The 26,293-nt window shown below is 37.5% G+C and overlaps 1 protein-coding gene across 1 annotated transcript in view; it reads left to right on the forward strand.

The window, feature by feature from the left end:
• LOC129741128 (homeobox protein HMX1-like) overlaps positions 1 to 14,450 on the forward strand; it is a 22,244-nt gene extending 7,794 nt beyond the window's left edge. Inside the window, exons 2-3 of the mRNA XM_055732832.1 lie at positions 8,814 to 8,977; positions 13,461 to 14,450. Coding sequence (XP_055588807.1) covers positions 8,814 to 8,977; positions 13,461 to 13,757 — 461 coding nt within the window. The 3' untranslated portion in view covers positions 13,758 to 14,450. The remainder of the gene's footprint in view (positions 1 to 8,813; positions 8,978 to 13,460) is intronic.
• Positions 14,451 to 26,293: the final 11,843 nt, after the last annotated feature.

Consider the following 26,293-nt stretch of genomic DNA (forward strand, 5'->3'; position numbering starts at 1 on the left):
TATCCCTCTGCTGTTCGGCATCCTTGATTGATCGTATCGCCACAACAATCCAGTCTCGTAACGGTTTCCAATTAGACGTGTTTCGGTAGACAGAATCTTCAATGCTCTTTCCTCGTCTTTGGAGACGTGATTTCGAAAATTCATAGATTCCCATCGATCCGATTGAGAAGTACTCCTTCAGGGGCTTCATGGGCATCTTTCTCGCTATCTCTGATGCACGGAAGACGTGGAAACTATAGTCTGAATCGTTAACACCAAACTCCGCTGTGCAGGGACCATACAGTATCCACCCAAGTATTGTATTGGATGCCATCGGCTCGTTCTCATCTCCCTCAACGCTTCTTAAAGAACTTCCCAGGCAACTGTTGTTCATCCCTATGAAGATTCGTGGTGAAACTCCTTCGTAGGAACGTAGGGGTAACTCATCAAGATAACCTTACGTCGTCACTGTTTGCGGAACTGAAACTGACTGCTTCGGTAGAGAAAGCTCCTTGACCGTATGAATCTCCGACAATTCAAACACTTCACTTGCTTCGGTTGTTCCGAAAATAAAAAAGTGGGGGAGGTAGTAATTTGGCTACGACCGCTAAACGTAGAATTACGCAATTGTTTTTTGTCAATGTATAGAATAACAGAACTTATAGTGCATTTTTGAAATGACCAACATATGAGTGTCAAAATGGCAATATGACGTGACAAATTTCAATCATTTAACAGAATTTAACCATGTGACATAAACCTATCGCCAGAAATAATCTGAGCATGCAGTACATGTGACATAATCGGATCATGCAACATAATCAGATCATGTAACATAATTCGACCAGGTGACCTAATTCAACTATGCAATAAAATCGACCATCTGAGATAATCCGACCATGCAACATAATCGACCATGTAGCACAATCTGATTATGCAATATAATCAACCATGTGACAATATCCGATCATGCAGTTAAATCGAAGATGTGACATTATCTGATCATGCAACATTTTCGACCATTCAACATATTTTGATCATGTGACAAAATCCGACCATGCTACATAACTCGATCATGCAACATAATCCGACCATGTGACAAAATCCAACCATTCAACAAAATCGAATCATGCAACATAATCGGACCATGTGACATAATCCGATCCTATGACATAATCGACCATGCAACAAATATGTGACATAATCCGACCATGTGACATAATCGGACCATGTGACATAATCGGAGCATGCAAGATAACCAGACCATGTGACATAATCCGATTATGTAACAAAATCGGACCATGTGACATAATCCAACCATGCAACATTATCGACCATGTGAAATAATCCGACCATGAACATAATCGACCATGTGACATAATTCGATCATGCAACAAAATCGACCATGTGACATAATCGAATCATGCAACATAATCCGACCATGCAACATAATCGGACCATGCAACATAATCGGACCATGTGACAGAATCTGATCATGCAACATAATCCGACCATGCGACAAAATCGGACCATTTGATATAATCCGACCATTCAACATGTGACATAATCCGACCATGCAACATAATCTGACCATGTGACAAAATCTAACCATGCAACATAATCGGATCATGCAACATAATCAGACTTACTTACTTACTTAATGATCCCGCGCCGATCCTCCGGTGCATAGGGCCGTGGTAAAAGACCTCCACTGTTGACGATCCGGAGCCAGCGTCTTCACCTGGTCCCAGTCAAGATTCTCGTCGACAGTTCGGATTTCAGCGGCTAGGCTTCGCCGCCACGAGTTTCTGGGCCTAATCAGACCATGTGACATAATTGCCCATGCAACAGAAATAGACCATGTGACATAATCCGACCATGCAACATAATCCGACCATGTGACGAAATCCAACCATTTAACATAATGGGACCATGTGACATAATCGACCATGTGACATAATCCGACCATGCAACATAATCGGACCATGTGACATAATCCGACCATGCAACATAATCCGACCATGTGACAAAATTAAACTATGCAACAGAATCAGACCATGTGACATAATCGCCCATGCAACATTATCGACCATGTGACATAAATCGATCATGCAAAATAATCGGACCATGTGACATAATCCGATCATGCAACATCATCGAACTATGTTACATAATCGATCATGCAACATAAATGGACCCTGTGCCAAAATCCGACCATGCAACATTATCGATCATGTGACATAAATCGATCATGCAACATTATCGAATCATGCAACATAATCGGACCATGTGACATAATCCGATCATGCAACATAATCCGACCATGAGACATAATCCGATCATGCAACATAATCGGACCATGTGACATAATCGCCCATGCAACATAAATAGACCCTGTGACAAAATCTGACCATGCAACATTATCAACCACGTGACATAAATCAATCATGCAACATAATCCGACCATGCAACATAACCCGACCATGTAACAAAATCTATCTATGCAACATAATCTCCCATGCAACATAAATTGACCATGTGACATAATCCGACCATGCAACATAATCGGACCATGCTACATAATCCGACCATGTGACGAATTCTAACCATGCAACATAATCGTACCATGTGACATAACCGACCATGCAACATAATCGGGCTATGTGACATAATCGCCCATGCAACTTAAATGGACCCTGTGACATAATCTGACCATGCAACATTATCGACCATGTGACATAAATCGATCATGCAACGTAATCGGACCATGTGACATAATCGCCCATGCAACATAAATGGACAATGTGACATAATCCGACCATGCAACATAATCCAACCATGCAGCATAATCGATCATGCAACATAATCAGAACATGTGACATAATCCGACCATGCAACATAATCGGACCATGTGACATAATCCGACCATGCAACATTATCGACCATGTAACATAAATCGATCACGCAACATAATCGGACCATGACACAATCCGACCATGCAATATAAATCGACCATGTGACGAAATCTAACCATGCAACATAATCGGACTATGTGACATAATCGACCATGTGACATAATCCGACCATGCAACATAATCCGACCATGTGACGAAATCCAACCATCGACCATGTGACATAATCCGACCATGCAACATAATCCGACCATGTAACAAAATCCAACTATGCAACATAATCGCCCATGCAACATAAATTGACCATGTGACATAATTCGACCATGCAACGCCACTTGCGACGACCTGTAGGATCCCTGCCACTGCCACTGGAGTCCTCCGCCACTGAACGCCTCCACCGCTGGCTGTCTACGCTGGTGTGGTGGCCGTCATCGCTGCTCACCGTCATCGTTGCTCACTGGTCCACGGTTGCCACTGAACTACTGCAAATCGATATCTGAGTCGGATTACCACTGGTGGGGTCCACACTCAGATCGAAGCGCAGCAACGGTCTGTTCAGCTTGACGGCAAACAGAGAAAGAAACCGAGTCGACTGACGGGCCCTTTGTTTTATACCTTTCGTAGGTAGGGAAAAACAAAACCCATCAAAGCAGGCGTTGGTGATGACGTCATAATCCTTTAGATAGGATGTCTGTGAGATGGAAAGTTTTCGTGACGCGAGATCTGTTCGCAAATTTCAATTTGCCCCCCTATAGTGTTGCCGTAAGACGTAATTCTACGTCAAAATAAAAATAGCCTTTCGGATGACAACTCCTTACTTTGCCTACATAAGTTTTAAAAACACATTAGTCACTTCGTCGTTGAAACGTAAGTTTTGTGCTTACGATTATACGCCGAAGTGTATAATATCCTACACAGCAAAAAATTTCATATGTATACGGAAACTAAAACACGAGTGATCTAATTTTTCACAAGTGTAATTGAAAAAAGATGTAACTTTAAACTCTATTACAATTTGGTTAATTGAAGTAGGCTGAAAAACCACCCATAGTCCCATAGCCACCTCAAAGTAACCACAGCTACCGCTACACTCAGAGGAAATCTTATTATAAATTTCATAAGATACATCTTATGAACCACTTTTTTGCGTCCAAACTAATTTTTCATAAGAGTCTTATGAAATTCTTTCAATTTTCATACGATGTTCTTATGAAAAATAGGAGAAACGGCATTGTGAAAAAATGATGAACACATTCATTCATAGCATCAGTTTTTTTTTTCATCATCTAACAGTACGAAGCAATCGCCAGTTCATAGTTATTATAGTTTTCCTTCAATGTTAAATGTTATTGTTATCTCCGGAATGGTACGTTCGATTTGATGTTTTTGGTGTGAACGTTGAATAAATTAGTAAACTAAAATACATTATTTGTTTACTTTTCAGCAAGCTGATCGGCAAAAAACGAAAGGTCGAAGATTAAGATGCGGCAAAAAAAAAAACTTTGATGGAGCCGTCTGTTGATGCGCTGCTGATGGTGACCATGAAGGATTTGATTTTAAACAAATTTGGCAAACAACAAAGTGAATGTTTTCAGCATGACATATCGAGAATTTTTCTTATTAGAAAGTGATTCACTGTTTCCATAAGAATCTCTTATGAAAAGCAACAACCTCTCAATGAAGTAGGCGTTCATCTTTAGAATTCATTCGCGTCATAAGACAATCTTATGGCATACATAATAGTATTTTTCTGAGTGTATGGTTATCATAGAAATCATCGTAGTAGCCTGTGCGTATATTGAGACAAAGGCGCTCTCTTCTTGACGAACCAGCGACCATAGCAGACGTGTTAGCTAGAATAAAACAAACTCTTTTTGATCTATTTTTATTCGGTTTAAAAAAAAGAAATGTAAAATTAAATTCTTTAGAATAAGTTTACACTACCTGATCTAAAAAATCATATGCAATCTGAAATTACTGAAAGCTATGTAAAATTAGGCCGATCCACTGTTTTCTTTTCTATCGCAGCATGAGTTTATTTACCTACTTTCACTCGCGATTGTGGTTTATTTTGCAGCAGCATTCGCAAAATGGATTTTTCCCAGCAAAAAGTCCGTAGGAATAGGAGGACATAGGAGTACTCTATGGAAAAAGTTGGCTAAAACCTGTTTTTCTCTTTGAAATGATTAAAAATCTTTTTTCGTTGTTTTCAAGTATAAAAAACTCATTTTTAACCAAATTTTCAGATTTCATAAATTTGATCTTTCCGGGTCATCCGCTGCACCCTTATAAAATGTTTGTTTCCAAGCAAATTCGAAGCAAACCATCTGATCAACTATCAGAAATAATGAAAAATACATTTTTTTAAACAAACAAATCAAACCCGATGAAAAACGTTTGTATAACACAAAGTAAATGCATGACATGCTCGCTATCTAAACTAAATTAGGGGCAAAAAATTAGGGGGCTTAAATTTTAAAATTTCAAAATTAAAAATAGCTCGAGTGCTCAAGTAAGAGTTTAGAGTTGTTTAAGAAAGTTAGAAGCATTCGTGTGATATGTGATATTTTTCCCGGCGGAGCCCGGAAGATAAACTTCAACACTAATTTGTAAAAAAAAAACAATATAAGTTTGTTCGAAAACATTGCACTATTTTGTTTAGCTTCGCTACTACATGTGTTTATCAATAAATGTTCGCAATTTAAGCCACAATTCATTGTTCATATTAAAACTGAAGATTTGTAGAAGAAATTTTGTTCATAGTCACATAGTATTTTTTAAGATATCAGAGGCTTTGAAGAGAGTTGGGAACAATAAAAGAGAAATGAAATATTTCATTGATAAAAAAAATAACTATAACTACTTAAAATTTGTTTACATTTCTACCAGCTGCGGACCTAAACCAACAAAAAAAAAAAAAAAAGAAAAAAAAAACAGGCAGCATAAGCGCCTGTCAAGGCGATGAGTCATGCACTTTACAACAAAGATTTTTGGGAGATTGCGCACTAACGAATAATTTTAACCCTTCCTTTCATGATGTTCTATATTTTTCATAAAAACACATTAAGATAATAAAATAAAAAAAAAATTGATTTTTGCCAATTTGTTTCTTTCATTCCATCATCGATCAACTCCACACTCAAAGTACTTCTTCGTCAAAAATATTTGCTGGAACATTTAAAAACCTATTTTCTGAAAATATATAAATTGGTATAAATTTACCTATCAAATTTGAAAAAATAAAAAAAGATCGCTTTAAAAAAAATTATTCTTAATGAAACCCCCCATTTCCTAAGGTGGGAGGGGTGTCTTTTCTTTTGAAATATCATCATGTCATAATAGGTATATTTTCTAAATTTTATGAAAATCGCTTCCAAATTATTAGAACTGCTAGCGTTTTCCGTATCTCTTCCATGAATTAACGGATATTAGTCTCATCGGCGTCAAAATGGCACATTTGTCACTTCAAACTACATGGAATATCAAAAAACTTTTCAGAGCATTTGAAAGCTTTCAGAAAACTGCATAAAATGACGTTAAAAAGTCAAAACCGTTAAAAATGGATGTTTGTCACTCCGTCATATCACGGTAGCAAAGTCTTTTAAATAGCTTATCTTTTTCTGGCTTTTTCAGCATTTGTTGTTTTCTTTTGTACACTATTATTGCCTTTTCCCTATGTTCTAACTATTACTTTTGAATTGAAAATCCATGAAAACGGACCGAAGATAGAAGAAAAGCACAGACATTTCTAAATCCAGTAGTAAAGTGATTTTTTGTCGCTGCAAGGAAGAATAAAACTTTATCATACGTTCAGCGAATTATTTATAAAATTTTATAATTTTCACCAATTCAACAAAAAAGGCTAGTTTCGTTAGAACAACATACTGGCAGAAACCAACAAAACCAATTGATGAGTGAAAAACGCTTGTGCTCATGAATATTCACGAACATTATTTCCCTCGTTTTAAAAATAAAGGGTGAGCGATATTTGATTTATTATCGAGATGAATCAACATCAAAGTCACCTACAAATATTCAGAGCAAATTCAGAGTTCTTTACGTGATCATTTAATTCTGACTTTGAGATTTTACCCAAAATTCTGTGACCGTGTTTTTTCTGTGATTTTATATAAGTAAATTTTATCTTAAAGTCATGTCAAGTCAAATATCGATAATTGAGGCATTTTATTTGAATAAGAGCAATTCACATAACCAGTTTGGTTGAATTTCGAAAAATCATCTCCATAAATCCTTTGCTATATCTCAACCAGAAAATCCTTGAAGTCTGTAAAAAATATTAAAAAAAACATGGATTTGAACTGCAACTCAGATTCTATGACGAAATTTGCTTTAAAATCAGAGAAATAATGTATTTGATTTTAACAACTACAAAACTTAAAAAAGAAATGAATCATACATCGCTGAGAAGAAAGTGGTTTTCTTTCTAAATTGCCATTGTCTTCTTTGAGATCTTTAAAAAATCAATTTCAATTCAAGATAATCTCAATTTGCACTCCTTTTTTGGAAATCCTAAATACCCATTCATTTTTTTTTCCGACCAGTTGTACTTAGCCAACCGAAATTGAAGATTTTTTGTCCTCATTTTCCTAATCATCACCAAATCCGGTGCGTTATGCAAAGCAATTAACAAATGTTTCCCCGGGTTAGAGTAAAGCCGGGAGAAGAAGAAAAAACAAACACCTCAACCTCAACACCACACCATATCTTTGGCTAAGCAAGCAACCATGGGAAATGGGTAAATCTGGTAGCTGAGCCGGGTGTTTACTCCGATAATGAGCCAGTAGCTATGGGCAGCAGCAGTTCAAATTTGAGACCACCAACGACGACTTCGTAGTCATCGTCGTCGTCGTCGTCATAGTTAAACGCACAGTTTAAATATCCTTCACCCGAAAAAGATGATCTCCGGTGATCGCGTCTTCTCCTCCAAACTTGGCGCCAACATCGAGCGCCAGCAGGCGCGCGGGAACGAAGTGAAAAAAAATCACACTCAATTTAAAAATCAAACAGAAGTGATGATGGGGGATTGTTGAATGGGGATCTGTCGAGGAATCTATTCGATGGGGAATATGAATGTGAGGGCGAGAGGACTGTTGAAAGTTTAAAAATAATAATGTTAAAAATGCGCCTAGACGTATGTAGACATTCAAACAGGTACTTGAGCCATTTGTTGTGTTCAATTGTTGAAGATCATGTTCTCAAATAGGGTCCAATTTGTTCTCCCCGGCTTCTCTGCTGGCTTTTCAAACATACGAATAGGCATTAACGTCTTATTTGTTTTTCTTCGGACTTTTCTCCAAGCGTTTCTCTTCTTCCTAAGAGTAAGTCTATATGTTAGTACGTGGATCGAGAATGGAGAAATCAAAACAATAAACTTGCTTTTTTTTCCTTTTGACTGCCTTCATTTGAATGTTTTCATTTCGTTTAGAGTTTTTCCGTTTTTTGCCTCTACTTTGGAAATGATCACGTTGTATTCACTGGACCTGTGAATGTTTATTTACATGAAGCCTTCGCGGTTCGATTCACGCGGATCTTTTTTTGCCTCCTCTTGGATCTCGGATTTCCCATGTGCTGCATGCATATCACATTTATGCTACATTTATGCCATTTAACTGATTATGTACATGATTCACTCTCCTCCTCAATGATAATGTATTCAAATTCCATTCGGTATGGTTGGAGAGTTGAAAAAAAAAAACTCCCAACAAATCAAAACTAATGATCATTGCTGATTGTGTAAGTATAAGCCTCGGGTGAACGTTTTTACGAAATTCGGAAACGTTTATATCCAGTCAAAATCGTTTTCGCAACTATCAACATAATTGATTACACTATAAAAAAGTTCAACAATCAAATTCAACAGTTTAACTGATGATTTTTTCTCCCAACTTATCCACTTCCTAGGTCCTCGGACGCGAAAACCAAAGACCAAGCCCAGTGAGAAGGTCCCTGTAGGCAATAGTGGCAGTGGCAGTGGTAGCGGGGGCGGCGGCGGTACCGGAGGAGCCCTAGCGGATGATAAGCGACCCCGGACAGCGTTCAGTGGGCCGCAGCTGGCAAGACTGAAGGTAAGATTTTTTTTTAAATTACTCAGAATATTGAAAACTATAAATACAATAGAAAATATGATAAAATTTCTTTCAATCAGATTTCTACTAAATGATTGATGAATATGATCACTTATTGCATTAGACTGAGTGGATTTTGGGTCATTTTTAAATTTCTGAAACCCTTTAGTCTTCATCCATGATTTAATGCAGAATTTTTAAGTAATATTTACGATATTTGAACTTTTTGAGTTTGTATGGGAAAATTGAATATTTTATACTGAAAAATCAACATCATGTTTTTTTCGTCAGTGGAAGCCTGCTTATTGTTTTTAATCCAATTTATAATTCTCTCTGAACAAGTTTACCGAAGACCGTATTTTATTAGACGAAAAAGTTATTGTGTTATTGTTTTGAATGGGAGCATGTTTTTTGGCATTGAAAAACAATAAATACAATTGACATCACTGCTGGGTGACTAGAACGATACTGTATAACGAATTTTCATACAATATTTCGCGGGACACCGGCAGTGATGTCAATTAAATTTATTGTTTTTCACAGCTAACAACTTTTTTGTCTAGTAAGATACGAAAGTTACGGTCTTCGACAAAGTTGTTCAGCGAAAAATTTTCTTTGGAGATTTTATCAATTAGCACAAAAACTATAAGCAGACTAGATTCCATTGAAGAAACAATCTGTTGGGTGGCGGGCGGCGGTAAGATGGTGGCTTGGCGATGGTAGCGGAAATGATAAGAAAAAAAGTCGTTTGGGCTTTAGTATGGCGTAAAGTTTGTTTTTGGTGGTGTTGCAACTTTGGATGAGGAGCACGATTGGGCATCCCGAGTAAGAATATTCTCTTTTGAGCGGATGCAGGGCATACTTCCTTGAACTGGTGTTTCATTCAAAGAGAAGCCAAGCTTTTATAAGGTTTTAAAATTTAAATAAGCTTTGTTCTGATATGGCCTGGCAGGGCATTGTAACGAGCAATGCCGAAGTTCGTAAAACTTTGTTTAGCCTTTTTTTGTGTTTACTCATCGAATCTGAAGATTTCCTCTTGTTGGGTATCTCTGAGAATTTATCGGGAACTGCAAGTTTTTTCTGTACTCGAGGATTATCTAGAAAGTTTTTCATTTGGACTAATATCTGAACTTCTCTTAGAGCTTGGACGGGGAAAATGTTTTAGATCAGTTTTCATACTGTTTTCATACAATTTTCACAACTTTGCGCAGCTCGCATTTGAACTGGGCGCTTTGGATCAACACCATTTTTTCACCGAATGTGTAGATATGAGTGAAGAAACATTGCACGAAATTTGAAGACAATCGGTTCGCTAGGTTTTGCTTGGCAGATCAAAAGCTGCAAAAAAAGCCGAATATTTTTCGAATTTAAATCAAGTCGTCATTTGTTGTTCAATAGCAACACAAGTTTTTATAATTTCCTTCAAATAAAAATACCGTCAGTTGCAGAAGGTTGCTTATGCAAGCAGAATAAAATGATGGTTTACTTAGATTTCAATAAAACTTATACATTTTTGAGTAAGTAAAGTGGATCACTGGTGATACAATGGGAACAAAACGTACTTTTCTTCTTGTGAAGCTTCTTATCAATACTGAAGAAAATCATTTCGTCAACAAAAAAATTCGCTTCAGGATAGTTATTTCATCTGCTTAAATGGCCACATGTCTCGAAATGTTTGTAAAAGTTCGTGATTTTCTCGAAAAACGGCATGTTTTTTTTTCCTTGCGCAAAGTGTCATGGCGGCCATTGTTCAAGGCAAAAATGAAAATTTCAAATATTTCAATAAATAGACTTTCGAGGGATGCGTATTCCAAAGAAGTTTCTTATCAAATAGGATCGTTTTAGTTTGTGATCAATGAAGTGATGAAATTCCATGTTTTTTTGCAATTATTTCCTGTATTTCATTTGCACCCTATGTGTTGTTATCTTCCCAATGGAGCACATGTGATCCACCTCAAAACCCAAATTTATCAAATGGATCATTAAAGTAGGCTTAAATTATGCATCTTTTGTTCTAGAACTTTAGCTGTAAATCAATATTTCTATTTTTAAAACGTGAAAAACCTCGTGGGAAGGAAAGGGTTAAACGAAAATATCCGGTAGATCGAAATCACCATCACTTCGAAGACCAAAAGCATGCCATCATAACATGCGCTATATCAGTCTAGAGCGTTTTCATTGATAGCTTTGACGCATTTCAAATCACTTTCTCAACTGAAGTGAAGGAGCCGATTGCTGAGATTTACCGACTATGAAAATGTCAACGTGCTACTGAGTATGTGATCGACATTTTAAAGCCTTTATTTATCACAGGAAGTGGGTACTGTGATATTTAGCAAAATTCGGGTTTGCATACGTGCACTCGTGGCTGTGCGTTAAATTGAACAGAAAATAAAAAGGCGGGAGTACCAAGGAATATTTAAAGGAGGTAGTGCCGAGGAAGCCTTGCTTTAGTATTAGTACCGAATGTGACGTCACTGTTGCCAATAATCTGTGAATTTATATGAACATTTTTTCTTTTTTGTTAGGAATTAAAAAAATTTGAAGATTTTTTCAACTTTGAAGGCACACAATTCTAGAAATATTATTGTTCTTTAAGACTGATACTAAAAAAGTTGAATGTAGTAGTTGTTTTGCTTTAATTCAGACGATTGAAGTTGCTGAGGTATCAGTAACAGTCTATATATGATACGATGCTGGCTTAGAAAGTTCAATAATCTGGAAGCTGTCATTTGTTCTGTGACTTTGCTTAAGACATATAACACTGAAATCGGTCTATAGTTATTTACTTCCGATCTGATTCCTTCCTTATGAATCGGAACAACCTTTGCAGTCTTTAGGTATGCGAGATAGCTGCCTGTTTCGATAGTTTCGTTGAACACATCTTTTATGACACTTGTGAAAAGTCTGTGATGTATTTTCACAAAAAAAAATCACAGTTATTCCATCTGGTACGGGACTTTTATTAAACTCCAGGTCCTTCATTTTTAAAATAACCTCATAACCTCGTCCATAGGTCTCAAAAAAAAATTGGTATCGGTTTATATCTCGCTGTTGACTGTTGACTGTAGAGGCTAGCTGGGGCCCTGTCGTGCTGAAATATTGATTAAAAATATTAGGTACATAAGTACATTGTTCTCTCGTATGCTCCTTGGTTCCGATGATTAAGTTAAAAAAAATCCAAATGTGTAGTTGATTTTAAGCCGCTAATCCGTTTGAATATTCTGCAATCTTCGATAATACTTGGGAAGGAGCATCCCTCAAAAAAGTAACCCCTTCCTTGAACATTTTGGAAAATGAATAAAAAAAGTGATCAAAGTTCCGCTGGTTTACGGTACCTAAAAAAAGTTTACAAAATAGTACAACAGAGATTTTTTTTACGAACTATTGAGCTGTACAAAAAGACTTGCAACTCTTTAATAGCTACTTAATTTTGAAAAAAAAATGAGAATTACGTAACAAGTAGATTTATTTATTTCCCAAAAAGTAGAAACAAAAACCAAAACAGTACTTTGAAGCTTTTTTTTGAGTATTGGCAGACCTAAAGATAAAGAATAAAGTTCCATGGACCTCGAAAAAGCATTTTGAACAGCAAAAAAGTTCCACAGAACTTTTGTACAGCTACATATGAACTTATTAGTTCGTTCGAACTTTTAGTTGCTTGGGTATCTCATTCCTCAAACGTTGCCTTGCTAGAAACATCGTACAGCAGTCGCTCTCCATCAAATCCAATGTCCAGGAATTTTCGCTATCCACGGTGAAACAGGAACTTATTTGGTGAAACACTTGTTTCGTTGAGAGACGTCTTCAAATTGGTATTTTTTTCAATGTTCTCAAACAAAAATTCCCACAAATCAGAAAAGAAATTTTTTCAGAACTTCTGTCAATTACGTCTCCTCAGTTTCGCCGACTACTTAGATCTCTGTAGCGCGCTTATGAATTTTGTTTCGAGACTATTGGACTATTGGACTCTATCCGTGGTCCAAACAGCCGGTTTAGACCCAAATTCCGACCCAAGCAACCGCATCCGCATTCCATTATACCTACCAGTTTAATTTCAAAATTGTTAAGAACTGGTATAAGGATTGCTCCAAAATTGATGAGATTTGGATCCAATTTGACGGAGTTTTAAACCGTTTGACAGTTAATGGAACACGAGTGGGATTGCCAGTTTTTTCACTGGATTGGATCTAATTTCGTTGGTTCAATTCTTGTATAAATTAGACCCAAGAATAGACCACGGATACAGGTGCTCTTACCCTTTCTAGAAGACAGTTTGGATCTTTCTGTTCCTTGGATAAGAAATCTATGAATGTGATGGGAGAAATTTACATACCGTAGTAAATTTGATTCATAATTCCTTCGAAATTTTTTTTATTTTTTTTTTTTTCAATTAATAGGTATAAAAATGAAGTTTTGAGTCTTAACATTGTCAATATTAAAAAAAACTTAACTATTCTCATTTTTCTCTTTCTTCTTACAGCACGAGTTTGCCGAAAATCGTTACCTCACCGAGCGCCGCCGGCAACAGCTGAGTGCCGAGCTGGGACTTAACGAGGCCCAGATCAAGATCTGGTTCCAGAACAAACGGGCCAAAATCAAGAAATCTTCCGGCCAGAAGAACCCGCTAGCCCTGCAACTGATGGCCCAGGGCCTGTACAATCACTCGACGGTTCCGCTGACCCGAGAAGAGGAAGAACTTCAGGAAATGCAAGCGGCTGCGGCCGCGGCAGCCGAATCCCGCATCGGCGCTCCGGCTCCCCAGCCATCGGGTGTCTAACGGCGGTGGCTCCCGGGCAAAGTTACCAGGGTTATCAGCTAAAATTTGAAATCAAAATGAACCTTTTCAATAATCTCGAAAGTACAGTTCAAGACAAGTTTCCCAACAATCATCTTCTAGCTCTACTTAGAAACGACATCGAAAACTTAGAAATCAAAACAAAACTCTTAGTGGCGAAGAAATGAAGTATCTGTGATATTGTAGTGTTTATAATCCTTGAATTAGTTCCGTACTTTTAAGTAGCTTAAGTTGGATAACTGATTGAAGTTTCGCGCACACTTTTGATCGAAAGTGCTTAGAAACTGCTTTGAAGGAGACTACTAATCCGTAAGTTACTTGTTAATCGAATGCAATAATAAATCAAAATGTATTTTACCGCCTAGATAAACGAATTTGTAAATGAAGTCGACCGACATAATTGTGTATAGCAAACTTTGGATGGAATAAATTGAATAAAAAACACTGATCAAAAAGCAACTTAGAAATAAACTTCGGACGGCAAGAGACATTGCTTAGTTTTGCCTGTATCTGAATCAAGAAAACCCTATTTATTCTGTGTTTGTAAGAAGAATCCTGAAAAAAAAAAACGTTTTCACGCTGCGGTTCTGCGTAGGAGTACTGAAAAACAAAAAACGGATTGTTCTCCATTGTATAATGATTACAATAAAACTCTAGCAATATTCTTAACTTGAACGCTTGTGCTTACTTTTTAAATTCTAAAATACTCCGAAAGCATTCAGAGCAATAATAATGGTATCTTAATTTTATTCATTAAACAAGTTTCTGGTGCACGAGTGAGTTTTCTACTGACTGATAGGCATATTCACAAAGCTTGCCGTAAGCATGCTTTTATATTTGTTGATGTACATATCTATTTCATTCATTTCAGTTTGAGCTTTCTACACTGCAAGTAAATCACAATAAAAATCATCCGTGATTTCAGAAAATTTGCAGCACTGTCCAAGATATGTAAATTGAACATTTAAAATCATTATTCGTTGTTCTTGTAGATCGCGAGTAATTTTGACCTCCGGAACAAATGTCACAGAAGTTTTATTTTTGTTCATTAGTTTAGGATTTGAATTTTCTAGGAACTAAGCAAGCGTAGATCGAGTGTGCTCGTGTTTTTCTCCCTCGTGCAATTTTTTTTTGTGTTTCAGTTTCCGGGGATGATGAAAATTTATAATATTAATTTGTTGTTGAAGTGGACTCCGTTGTATTTGAGAAAATGTTCGTTTGGTTGCAGAAATAGGAGCAGTAAACAGTCAACTATAGAAATCGTCAACTTAGCATCAAAAACTAAGGAATGGTGAGAATGCGATAAAAAAACATTAATTTAGTTGGAAAAAGTTCCTGTTAACTCCTTTTGAGGCTAACATATCCCGTCAATTCATTTATTTCAGAAGTCGTTCATGATTTCATGATGTCAGCAGATCGTGGCCTAGAGAGTAGTAGCCTTCTCTTTTAAGCCAACGGTCATGAGATCGAATCCCGTTCGTGAAATAGACGCACACATAGCATAGCATAGTGGACTCTCTTCCCAATAGGAAAAAAAAAATGATTTCACATCTTAATCGCTGCAATAATGAAGCAATGAATTCATAGTGCCCGAAAATCCGATTGTTGTCGTGAGTAAAACGTATTCCGACTTAACTACAGACGGAAAATGATCCAAGAGCTGAATTCTGGCGGTTGAAGCCAGGTCGAAGCAAACGCATGCTTTCACTATTGATGTAGGTAGTTGAAGCAAAAGTTTCAATGAGCAGTAAACATGAGTTTAGGTGAAAATGATCGAAATATGCAAATGAACTGTGAGGAACTTAAGAATAACATCAAAAGGAATGAAGACAAACTTTCGCGGACAAACCCAAGCAAGGAAAACCTTCAAGCCAGCACCTGAAATGACGTTTTGGGAAATTTATGTAATTGATGGTGAAAATTCCTATGATAATTTTTGTTTCGATTTACTCCTAAGAAAAAAACAGAACGGCCAAAGTTTTTCTTTCCGTTGAACAACTTTAGTCGGGTATGGATAGGTTTGTGTTTCATGTTTTTTGGAAATTGTTCTTTCCATTTCAACTTGTTGACTGCCGACGGTCGTTGTGGATAGTTTTGTACGTAGCTCATTAGGAAGCTCATCAGCATAAACAATTGCTCAATTCGGCTCTACTTTCGTTCGGCGAGTCGACAAATCAATTCCAAGAAAGTTTTGTAATGAAGTCGTTTCGATAGGGAATGAGTGAAGTTTTTCACGCGATCCATTTAACCGAATCGTGAAACAAAGCAAAACTACCTTAGGTTTGATTAACTTTGTTAATCAACTTTAAGTTGCTTTCATTCGCTGATGTTTTAACCATATGCTACAAAAAAGTAGGTTTCGACGACAGTTGATCGATCATAATTAATTAATTGGATTTTCGATTTCATTACGACTTGCCCAACTGAGGAATGAAAAAAGATAATGAAAACAGTGGGTGAAATAGAACTGATGAAAAAGGAACTTCCGCTTGGTTTAACCCTTTCTTTAACTGGGTACGGCAATCAGGTGAGTGAGATCTTGTGATCCGATCTCGATGATTTTGCTTCTTTCCGTTTGCATCGTCGAGGGTGAAATCCATATGAGTTGGAACCGATTGAAGTTTGAGTAGATTTCTGAAAAAGGGCGAGGGAACAATATCTATCTAAAATCTAGATGAATGTATGTCTAGAAATCACGCAATATTTTTTCTGAGAGTTAATTCCCTCTTTCTTGATCTCACAATCATTTATTAAAACATTTATGACAATTTTGACATTTTTCACAAATTTTGACAATTTTGACAATTTTGACCATTTTGACAATTTTGACAATTTTGACAATTTTGACAATTTTGACAATTTTGACCATTTTGACAATTTTGACAATTTTGACAATTTTGAAAATTTTGACAATTTTGACAATTTTGACAATTTTGACAATTTTGACAATTTTGACAATTTTGACAATTTTGACAATTTTGACAATTTTGACAATTTTGACAATTTTGACAATTTTGACAATGTTGACATTTTTGCCTCCCCAACCTAAACGCGTTACGTAATATTTGATTGGTTCCTTATGAAAATTCAGCCTCCAGAACTCCTTATTTTTCTTGTGAAGTAAAGTAAGTTTATGATTCGAGTGCACTTCTCTTTCATCACCATAGGTTATCGCATCTCGCTGAGCCGAGGAAATCAAGTGATAAATGAGATTTTAAGAACCACCATCAGCCAACCAGCTTTTGTACGTATCTCTCAGTAGCATCTCAAACGATCAGCCGCCAGGTCACGATTTCATTTACCGTTGCTAATTAGTAGTGCAATGTTTGGGCGGGCCTGCGCGATGGCCGCCAAGCCAAGTGATTCCGAGGGTCTGTCTGTCTGCCCAAAGGTTTCCAAGGTTTTCAACACTTGGCATCGAAAAGGGAAGCCTGACGACGGTGTACAATTTCATTAGCTGACTCTGTACAGAAGCAGGAGAATGGTGGAGTCAATGTTTCCAATTTCACAGGATAAGCTGTGTATGGTGAAAACTTTATTACCCAGTTAATGGAACAGTTGAGGTGATTTAAGGGATTATAATTTGTGTAGTCCTATGCATTTACCAGAATAATTGTAGGTTATATTATATAAAAGCTTTTTACAGACAAAGGACTCTACACTCTTGGCATATCCCATGATAAAGACAGTTTAAAAAAAAATTCGAATCAAGAGAAATTAGTAAAAATTGAGTTTCTCCGAATCTTGTCTGTCAATCAAGTATCCTAGCAACCATAATAACAACAACATAAAAACATAACTCATATGGGTCAAACGACTTGGACATAAATTCGTCGCATTTTGACATATCTTGGGAACGAATCTTTTGCTAGCTCGTGTCGATGTTTCTTCTATATTAAGGTGGTAACATTTCTTAACGCAAATCGTATATAGTGGAAGTATGGTTCACAAACTTCATGACAGTCGTCATGATTGAATTTCGAATATATCTAATGCACAAAATAGCCAAACATAAAATGTTGAGTACGTACACAAGGAATATTGAAAAAAGGTAGTGCCAAGGCAGCCCTGCTCTAGTATTGGTACATACTGCGACGTCACAATCACGAAAAATCTATTGAAGCGAAACTTACATTTTTCGTTGACAACTCGAATGATCTGTAGGAAATTTTCCACTTTATAAGTATGTTATTATAGAATGATTCATGTTCTTCAAGATTGGTACTAAATAATGTTGGACTTTCGAGTAATTTTTCTATAAAATTGGCTTTTGAAGTTCGAGAAAATGCTGTATTTTCCCAACTCAAATTTGCAAAACTTAAGAATCAGTTCAAAATATACCATTGAAATGTTCAAGTCTGTCCAGTTTAGGCTTCTTATTATAAAAAGTAATAAAAAAACAACTATTACTAACGAAACCACAATTTTTAACGAGTATTATATTAAACTGAGATAACAATCATTTATTGACGATAATGGCTTACATAAGAATTGTATATGATAAACCGGTTGGATAAAAATCATGCAGTTCAACACTCGAAAATTACCAGCTCGATCTTTTAAAAACTGATTTTTTTGATTTCAATACGTTTTAGCTTCAAGATGACAAACCATCAAAAAATAAAAAAAGAAAAAGTAGAGGAGAGTGGGGTATCATGGGACACTTTATTTCTTTGTTTCATAGCTTTTTTGTTATAAAAGATAAAAAGAAAAAAAATAAATGGAAAGGTTTTCTACATTTTTAAGGTATCATTTGGCATTTTTTATTAGGATTGCAGTGGAGACTTGGTGCACATATGCGGTGACGACGCGAAAACTGCAAGTATTTGTAAACCGCTGCCTGCGGAACATCATCCGCGCTTGGTGGCCTGGCAACTGGATCTCGAATGAGGAACTACATCGCCGTCATCAAAGGCCGCTAGAAATCGAGATTCGGGAACGTAAGTGGAGATGGATTGGGCACACGCTGCGAAAAGATGAAAACGAGATTTGCAGAGAGGCGCTAGATTGGAATCCAGAAGGTCATCGAAGAAGAGGCAGGCCCAGAAACTCGTGGCGGCGAAGCCTGAGCCTGAAGCTGAAATCCGAACTGTCGACGAGAATCTTGACTGGGACCAGGTGAAGACGCTGGCTCCGGATCGTCAACAGTGGAGGTCTTTTACCACGGCCCTATGCACCGGAGGATCGGCGCGGGATCATTAAGTAAGTAAGTAATAGAGTGTCCATTTCCCGACCATTTTAGCGTTCCCGGGAATCGGGAAATCTGACGATCCTTTTCCCGGGAATGGCATCTACAAACACGTGAATTTGGATGTGATTGGTGTCGGGAGAAGAAGAAGTTTTGGTTCTGTAGCACCTTGGAATGGAAACGTTTTCAACTTGTTGTAGAACCTTCAGCGAAACACACCATTTTTCAAATTGTTGTTCGTTTATTGGTTCATCCCATTGAACGCCGGAACGCCAAATTTCTTGCAGAAGTACTTTCAGGTACATAAGAAAGTTTGCGAGAAATCCCAGTGGATCGTAGATTAACATGAGAACCCGCAAAACATCCCTTTTGGTGGGAATTTCTGAGCCAGTCATTAATTCCGGACGACATCTTTTCGGAGTCTTGAAAGTGAAGGTGTCCGAGATTGTGTCCCACCACATTCCAAGAACCTTTTCTGTTGCGAGCGCAGCACCTTTATCCATATTCTTTGGGGCAACATCACTCTCGCCCATTGCTTCCATCACGTTCCTGGAGTTGGACTACCATCCTCGAATTTCAAAACCTCCGCTAGCGTGTATCATGCGCACGTTCTTTGCTAATTCAATCGCTTCCACTTCTGATTCAACACTGCAAAGCATGTCATCAACATAGGTTCCGTTTTTAATTTCGTCAGCTGCTAGGGGGTACTGCTCTCTGACTCGTATCGCATTAAGGTTCTTTACGTATTGAGCATAGCTTGGCGAACAACTTGCTCCGAATGTCATGACTTCCATAACGTATGTCGCTGGCACGTCTCCAAAGTTTCCCTTATTCCAGAAAAAACATTGGTAGTGTTGATCTTTGTTGTTTATCCTAACCTGGTGAAACATTTCGCGTATGTCACCCGCCATCCCAACACGATACTCACGAAAGGGGCGTAGAACATGTGGAAGCGGTACAACCTGATCTGGACCCTTCAATAGAAACGAATTTAGAGAGACCTTGCCTACTTTAGCTGCGGCGTCCCAAACGATCCTGAGTTTGTTTGGATAAGTTACCGGAAAGATCGGCAGGTACCAACAACGATCGCGATACATGTTTTCCTCTTCTGCTGTCAGCATACGAATGTATCCCTTAGTCTCGTATTCGCATACTTTCTGCTGTAAAGCCTTCGCCAACTCTGGTTCCCGAATCAAACGTCGTTCTAGACACTTATGCCGGGTTAGTGCCATTTTTGCTACTGGGTAGATCGATGTTATCATACCGCCAAAGTAAGCACGTCTCGTATCGTGTGCCATTACGTGTGGTGTTCTTCTTGAGAAGTGCCATTGCACGCTCGTCGTCCTTTGACAAGATCTGCCTACCACCTGCTTGAACTCCAAGGCTTTCAAAAGAAAAATAGTCTCGTACCGCTGCGTTAAGCTCATCGCACTGACAAACGTGAAAGTTGAACTCAGATTTTCGAGTAATGGCCTGATCGTTTTCAAGATCATTGGGTCCGAAAATTACCCATCCCAAGCGCGCTAGAACAGCCGTCGGCTGATTTTCGAGACCTTCTCTGGAATCCAAGGGGTATTTGAGACGAATATTGTCCATTCCCAGCAAGATACGTGGCCTAATATCGGTATACGAGTCAATAGGAATATCTGAGAGATAACGATAACGATTTATTAGATCAGGTCCAGAGACTGTCTGCGGAGGAAGTGCCAAGCTCTCGACTGTGTGTACTTTTGTTAGATGAAAGCGATTGTCTGATTGACTTCCGGTGATATCGATAGAACATCTCACTGAACCTGCTTCGTATCGCCCTTGACCAGCTGTCCAGTTAATACACAGTGGATACTGTTCACCTGCAAGGTCCAAATCCTGCCACAGGCCAAGAACTTTACTACAGCGAGAGAGCGCAAGCTTTGCTCTCAACGCATGCAAACCGTTGCCAGCGACAATATTTGCTGCTTCTCTCATTGGACAGTTTATCCAAATGCACCCTCTGATTTTTAGAAATCTGGTTGCACTGCTCATCGCAGAGAGTACCACAAGGTTGTTTTCTCACTTGAATCCTGCACGCGGGAGACAAACTTGCAAACATGTCGGACTTTTGTCATATCCGAGTCGGTAGACTTTAACTAACCATTTTTACGATCATTTACTTGTTTTGGTAGGGATTGCGATTCGCATTGACAATGTTAACGAGTTGAGCTAACATTTCTATTGCGATGTTATGTTTGCTGGGTTGGTAAATAAACAATCAAAATAGGAACTGCGAGGTGTCAAAAACAGTGAGGTCAACTTGTTGATCGAAATTAATAACATTCATGGCTGTACAAATACAGCGGACACAAGTTGAGGTTTTTTACTCAGCCAGAGCGTGAATCGACCCATTGGCTATCACAAAGCTTATTTTTGACAGATCGTGTGCGTGTGAAGAAAATGTAAACAAACGGGTGGAAATATTAGCTTTTAATAAATCATTATTTTCTCCGATTTTATAAGGATTTCCAAAAAATGGTGGATACAAACTTTAAGAAGAAGGTTCAAAGATTTTGTGAATTATAGGAGAAAAAATATATGTGCCGAGAAGCATCGTAAATCGATGATAAAAAAGGTCTTTTTTTTTTTTACTATTCCAAAATCCTTTCGGAGTATTTCACACATTTTTGAATGAAAACTTAAGAAAAATGCATATTTTCAAATGCAATTTGTAAAAAGAGAAGTCAAATTAAAATTATTCGAAATTTGAAAAATCCCCAATAGGTGGAAATTTTTGTAAAAAAAAAACATACAGTTTTGATATTCCCTACTAGGTTTTTTACAGCAGCTGCATACAATCAGGCGTAATAATTTTGAAGCTGATGTGCGAATATTGATATTTTATGGTGGTTGAAATGAAAAATACTTAGATCCTAGAATTACTACACAATATAAGTTCAATTAAAAGCGTTAACATGTATAATTAGGCATTAACTTTGAAACTACCAGCAGGGGTGCAGATAGTCAGATTTGCTGACGATATCGCGCTCATGATCACCGGCGAAACAATCGAAGAGGTAGAAGGCCTTGCTACGGTTTATTGTAAATACTTTGGTGAACATTTTAATATTTTTAAAATTTACCATACATGAACGAACTATTTTTTGGTTGGCCATATGCAAAAAACGGAATAGTATACCTATGGAATCTAGCTATTCTGCCTGTGAACTAGAAAACAAATCAAAGCCCATGGTACTTTGAAATATGCAAGGTAGGCCATTCCGCTCTCTTTCAACGTATTGGTAAGAGGCCCCGAAAAAATAGTTATGAGAATAGCCGGAAGAAAATATTTTATCAAATCAAATTTGTTGCATAGATATTTGAATATCTTTGCTTGTACTGTTGCGATAATTAAGTGTTATACATCAAATTAAAGGTTATAAATAAGGCTATCTTTTTATGAAAAGTTTATATCGAAAATATTTTTTTTCTATTTACTACTGATTTTAAGCTCTTAACTTGTAAGTAAATTTTCTGTAAAAGTTGGTAGTTTATGAATTTTTAAATTTTTTCGGTTTGATTTAGTCAATTATCTAAAAAAGGTCCATACGAATGCTTGTCATACCAATCACCGAGCACTATAGAATTATCATTTTATATTAACAACAGCTTGCTAGAACACATCTACGGAAATTTTCCAGAAAAATGGACTTTTTTCAATAAAACTCCTAGCGCACGCTGGAAACTTACTCAAATGAGCTCAAATTCGGCCAGAGTACTTGAAAATGAATGAGAATCAAACCCTGTAAGTGGCGTTGTGATCAGCGAAAAAAGCCGAAAAGTGAACTAGTCTAGTGTACATACACGAAGCTTTCAAGTGGGGTTAAGCGCAATAGCCTACCTGTTATTTTCCATGTACTATGATCAAAGCCTGCTAGTGATTAAAAATTTGACAGCGGAAATTTTTGGCGGTTTTCTTTCTTTCTATTCTTAGTAGCACAAGGCACAAGCACGAGGAATTTGGACGAAATTAGCAGCCTACATTCAGGATGAAAAAATACTACTCGCCTTGTTGCGTCATACATTAGATTCTAAATTTATTATTTATTGTTAATCCTCACTCACACACTATCACCTAACACATAACACACCTTAAACATTGAAACACCTTACAAAAAGAGAAATGTCAAATTTATCGGAAATAAAAGTTCAGTTCGTTGTTAGATTCCGAATCGAAAGCGTCTATTTTTCAATTGTCCGAAAATCGCGTCGTGTCTGAACCAAGTTCAGGAAGCTTAACCAACATTTTTTGGTGCCGAAACCCGGGACCGACCGGAAACAGCTGGAAATTCAGTCTAAGCTCAAAATTTGCGGAGTGATATATTGTGGAATTGCGTTGGTGGTCTGGATTGTTGGGCTCCTTTCTTAGTGGAAGAGAACAAATAGTTTGGTGCATCGGTGGAACAATTAACTGTGATCGACATCACCATTTTATACTTACCTGACATAGGGGTTACCGTGATCAGACATCGCCATTTTGTTTTTCCCACGAGGCGGATTATTTGACGCAGTTTGGGTTGATAGTTTATTACTCCTTTTTTCTCTTGAGCATTTTATTTTTAATCGAAGGGTTTGAATCTTAGGTGACTAGGTTCAATTAATCATGAGTTCTTCGTCTTCAAAGGGCCTCAAAACGAGGACTCAAAAATCGAAGCAGTTGAAGCAACTGAACGCTAAACGTGTCAATATTCTTGGATCTGCGCAGCTTATTCGCGATTTTGATCTTTTCTATGACCCTGCTCAGGTGGCAGAAGTTTCTTTTCGCTTGCAGATGCTAGATAAACTATGGGATGAATTTGATCGGGTTGAAACTGAGATAGATGCTCTATCTTCCGAAGAGCCAGAATTCAACACAGAACGAGCAAATTTTCAAACATTATATTATCATCTAAAGGGTTCATTAACAGCTAAACTTCCTCAAAATTCTTCTACAATAAAATCATCTGTGGTTGCACCGTCGTCTGTACAACAAATTTCTGGTGTACGCCTCCCAGAAATAAAAATCCCTGATTTCGATGGCCACCCTGAAAATTGGTCGGCTTTTTTCAATTTATATGTATCCATGATACATGAAAATGTACTGCTTTCTGACATTCAGAAACTACATTACTTGCGAGCTTCTTTGAGAGAAGATGCTGCCCGCATTATCTACTCTTTACCTATTTCTTCAGATAGTTATTCTATAGCTTGGAAACTAATTACCGATCGTTATGAAAACAAGAATATGCTAATTAAGCAGCACATTGCTGCCCTCTTTTCTATATCACCTGTACGTAAGGAATCTTCAAATGACCTCTCAGACCTTGCCGATGAATTCGAGAAACACGTCAGAATTTTAGATACACTTGAAACAAAAGAACAACATTGGGACTCTGTATTAGTGGAGCTTTTATTTAGTCGCATGGATTCAACGTCACAAGCATTATGGGAAAACCAAAGAGATAAAAACGAACGACCTTTGTACGAGCATTTAGTTCGGTTCATTCATGAACACTCTCGCACACTTCAATCTCTTCAGCTGTCCCAATCCGCGTTGTCGATATCAGATACTAAAGTTCAAAAATCCCGTTCAATCAACAATAATGTAATTTCTCAACCATCTTCCCCGAAATGCGTTTGTTGCTCTCAACTACATTTTTCATTTCAATGCGAACACTTTCGTGGTAGCTGGACAACAGGTTGAGACAGTGGAGTGCTTCCAGTATCTTGGTAGCCAGATAACGCCTGATGGTGGTACCAAGAAGGACATCGAAACCCGGATCAGAAAAGCCCGATTTGCGTTTGCGAGTCTCCGAAACATCTGGCGGTCACGCCAGATCTCTCTACGAACTAAGATCCGAATCTTCAACTCAAACGTCAAATCCGTATTGCTGTACGGGTGTGAGACTTGGTGCACATATGCGGTGACGACGCGAAAACTGCAAGTTTTTGTGAATCGGTGCCTGCGGAACATCATCCGCGCTTGGTGGCCTGGCAACTGGATCTCAAACGTTGAACTTCATCGCCGGTGTCATCAAAAGGCGCTAGAAATCGAGATTCGGGAACGTAAGTGGAGATGGATTGGGCACACGCTGCGAAAAGATGAAAACGAGATTTGCAGAGAGGCGCTAGATTGGAATCCAGAAGGTCATCGAAGAAGAGGCAGGCCCAGAAACTCGTGGCGGCGAAGCCTACCCGCTGAAATCCGAACTGTCGACGAGAATCTTGACTGGGACCAGGTGAAGACGCTGGCTCCGGATCGCCAGCAGTGGAGATCTTTTATCTCAGCCCTATGCGCCGGTCAATCGGCGCTGGACCCTTAGGTAGGTAGGTAATGCGAACACTTTCGTCAGCTCACACCGCAACAAAGATTTGAACTAATTAAAAGGGAAGGACTTTGCATTAATTGCCTGAAGGCCAATCATTTAGCAAAAAATTGCAATAGTGGAGCTTGTAAATATTGTCAAAAAAAGCATCATACTCTCCTTCATCTAGATCCAATGTCTTCATTTTCCGCGACTGGAGTGACTGCAAATGCCCAGCAAAATAATAATGCTGCATACGAAACCCAATACATGTATCCTCATAGTTCCCCAAAACCATCCGTTCACGGAGAAAAAAGACGACAGTTGTTTCAATTATTCCAGCTTGTTTTACCAATAATCAAAATGCAGTTGGTTTTTTCGCATTCAACTTCTTATATAATAGAATCAACTACAAACTTCTAATTGTCCTTACGCAATCAACTATCAATATAATGCATTCAACTGTATGATTTATTTTATGCATTCAACTATGAATACAATAGATTCAACTACAAACTGCTGATTGACCTTATGCAATCAACTATGAATATAATAGATTCAATTGTAATGATATAATTGATTCAATTGTAATGGTATAATTAATTCAACTGTAGATATGATAGATTCAACTACAATTGTATGGTTGATTATAGGCAATCAACTATAAATATAATAGATTCAAGTGTAGTGGTATAGTTGATTCAACTGTAAATATGATAGATTCAACTGTAGTGGTATAATTGATTCAATTGTCAATATGATAGATTCAACTACAATTATATCATTGATTTTAGGCATTCAACTATAAATATAATAGATTCAACTGTACACGGAAGATAAAACGTAAAGTTAAAACAATTTTTCTAACTAGTCATTCTAATTATAAAAATGTATTTAATTTAATTACATCTATGAAACATTCAAATATTTATAAAGTTGATTTTTTTAATCAGGTGGATTTTAGCATATATTTGAGTTTTCTTGTAAGAGAGTGCAGAAAATCCAGCAGAAAAAAA

Source organism: Uranotaenia lowii, chromosome 2, assembly GCF_029784155.1.
Source record: "Uranotaenia lowii strain MFRU-FL chromosome 2, ASM2978415v1, whole genome shotgun sequence".
Lineage (NCBI taxonomy): Eukaryota > Metazoa > Arthropoda > Insecta > Diptera > Culicidae > Uranotaenia > Uranotaenia lowii.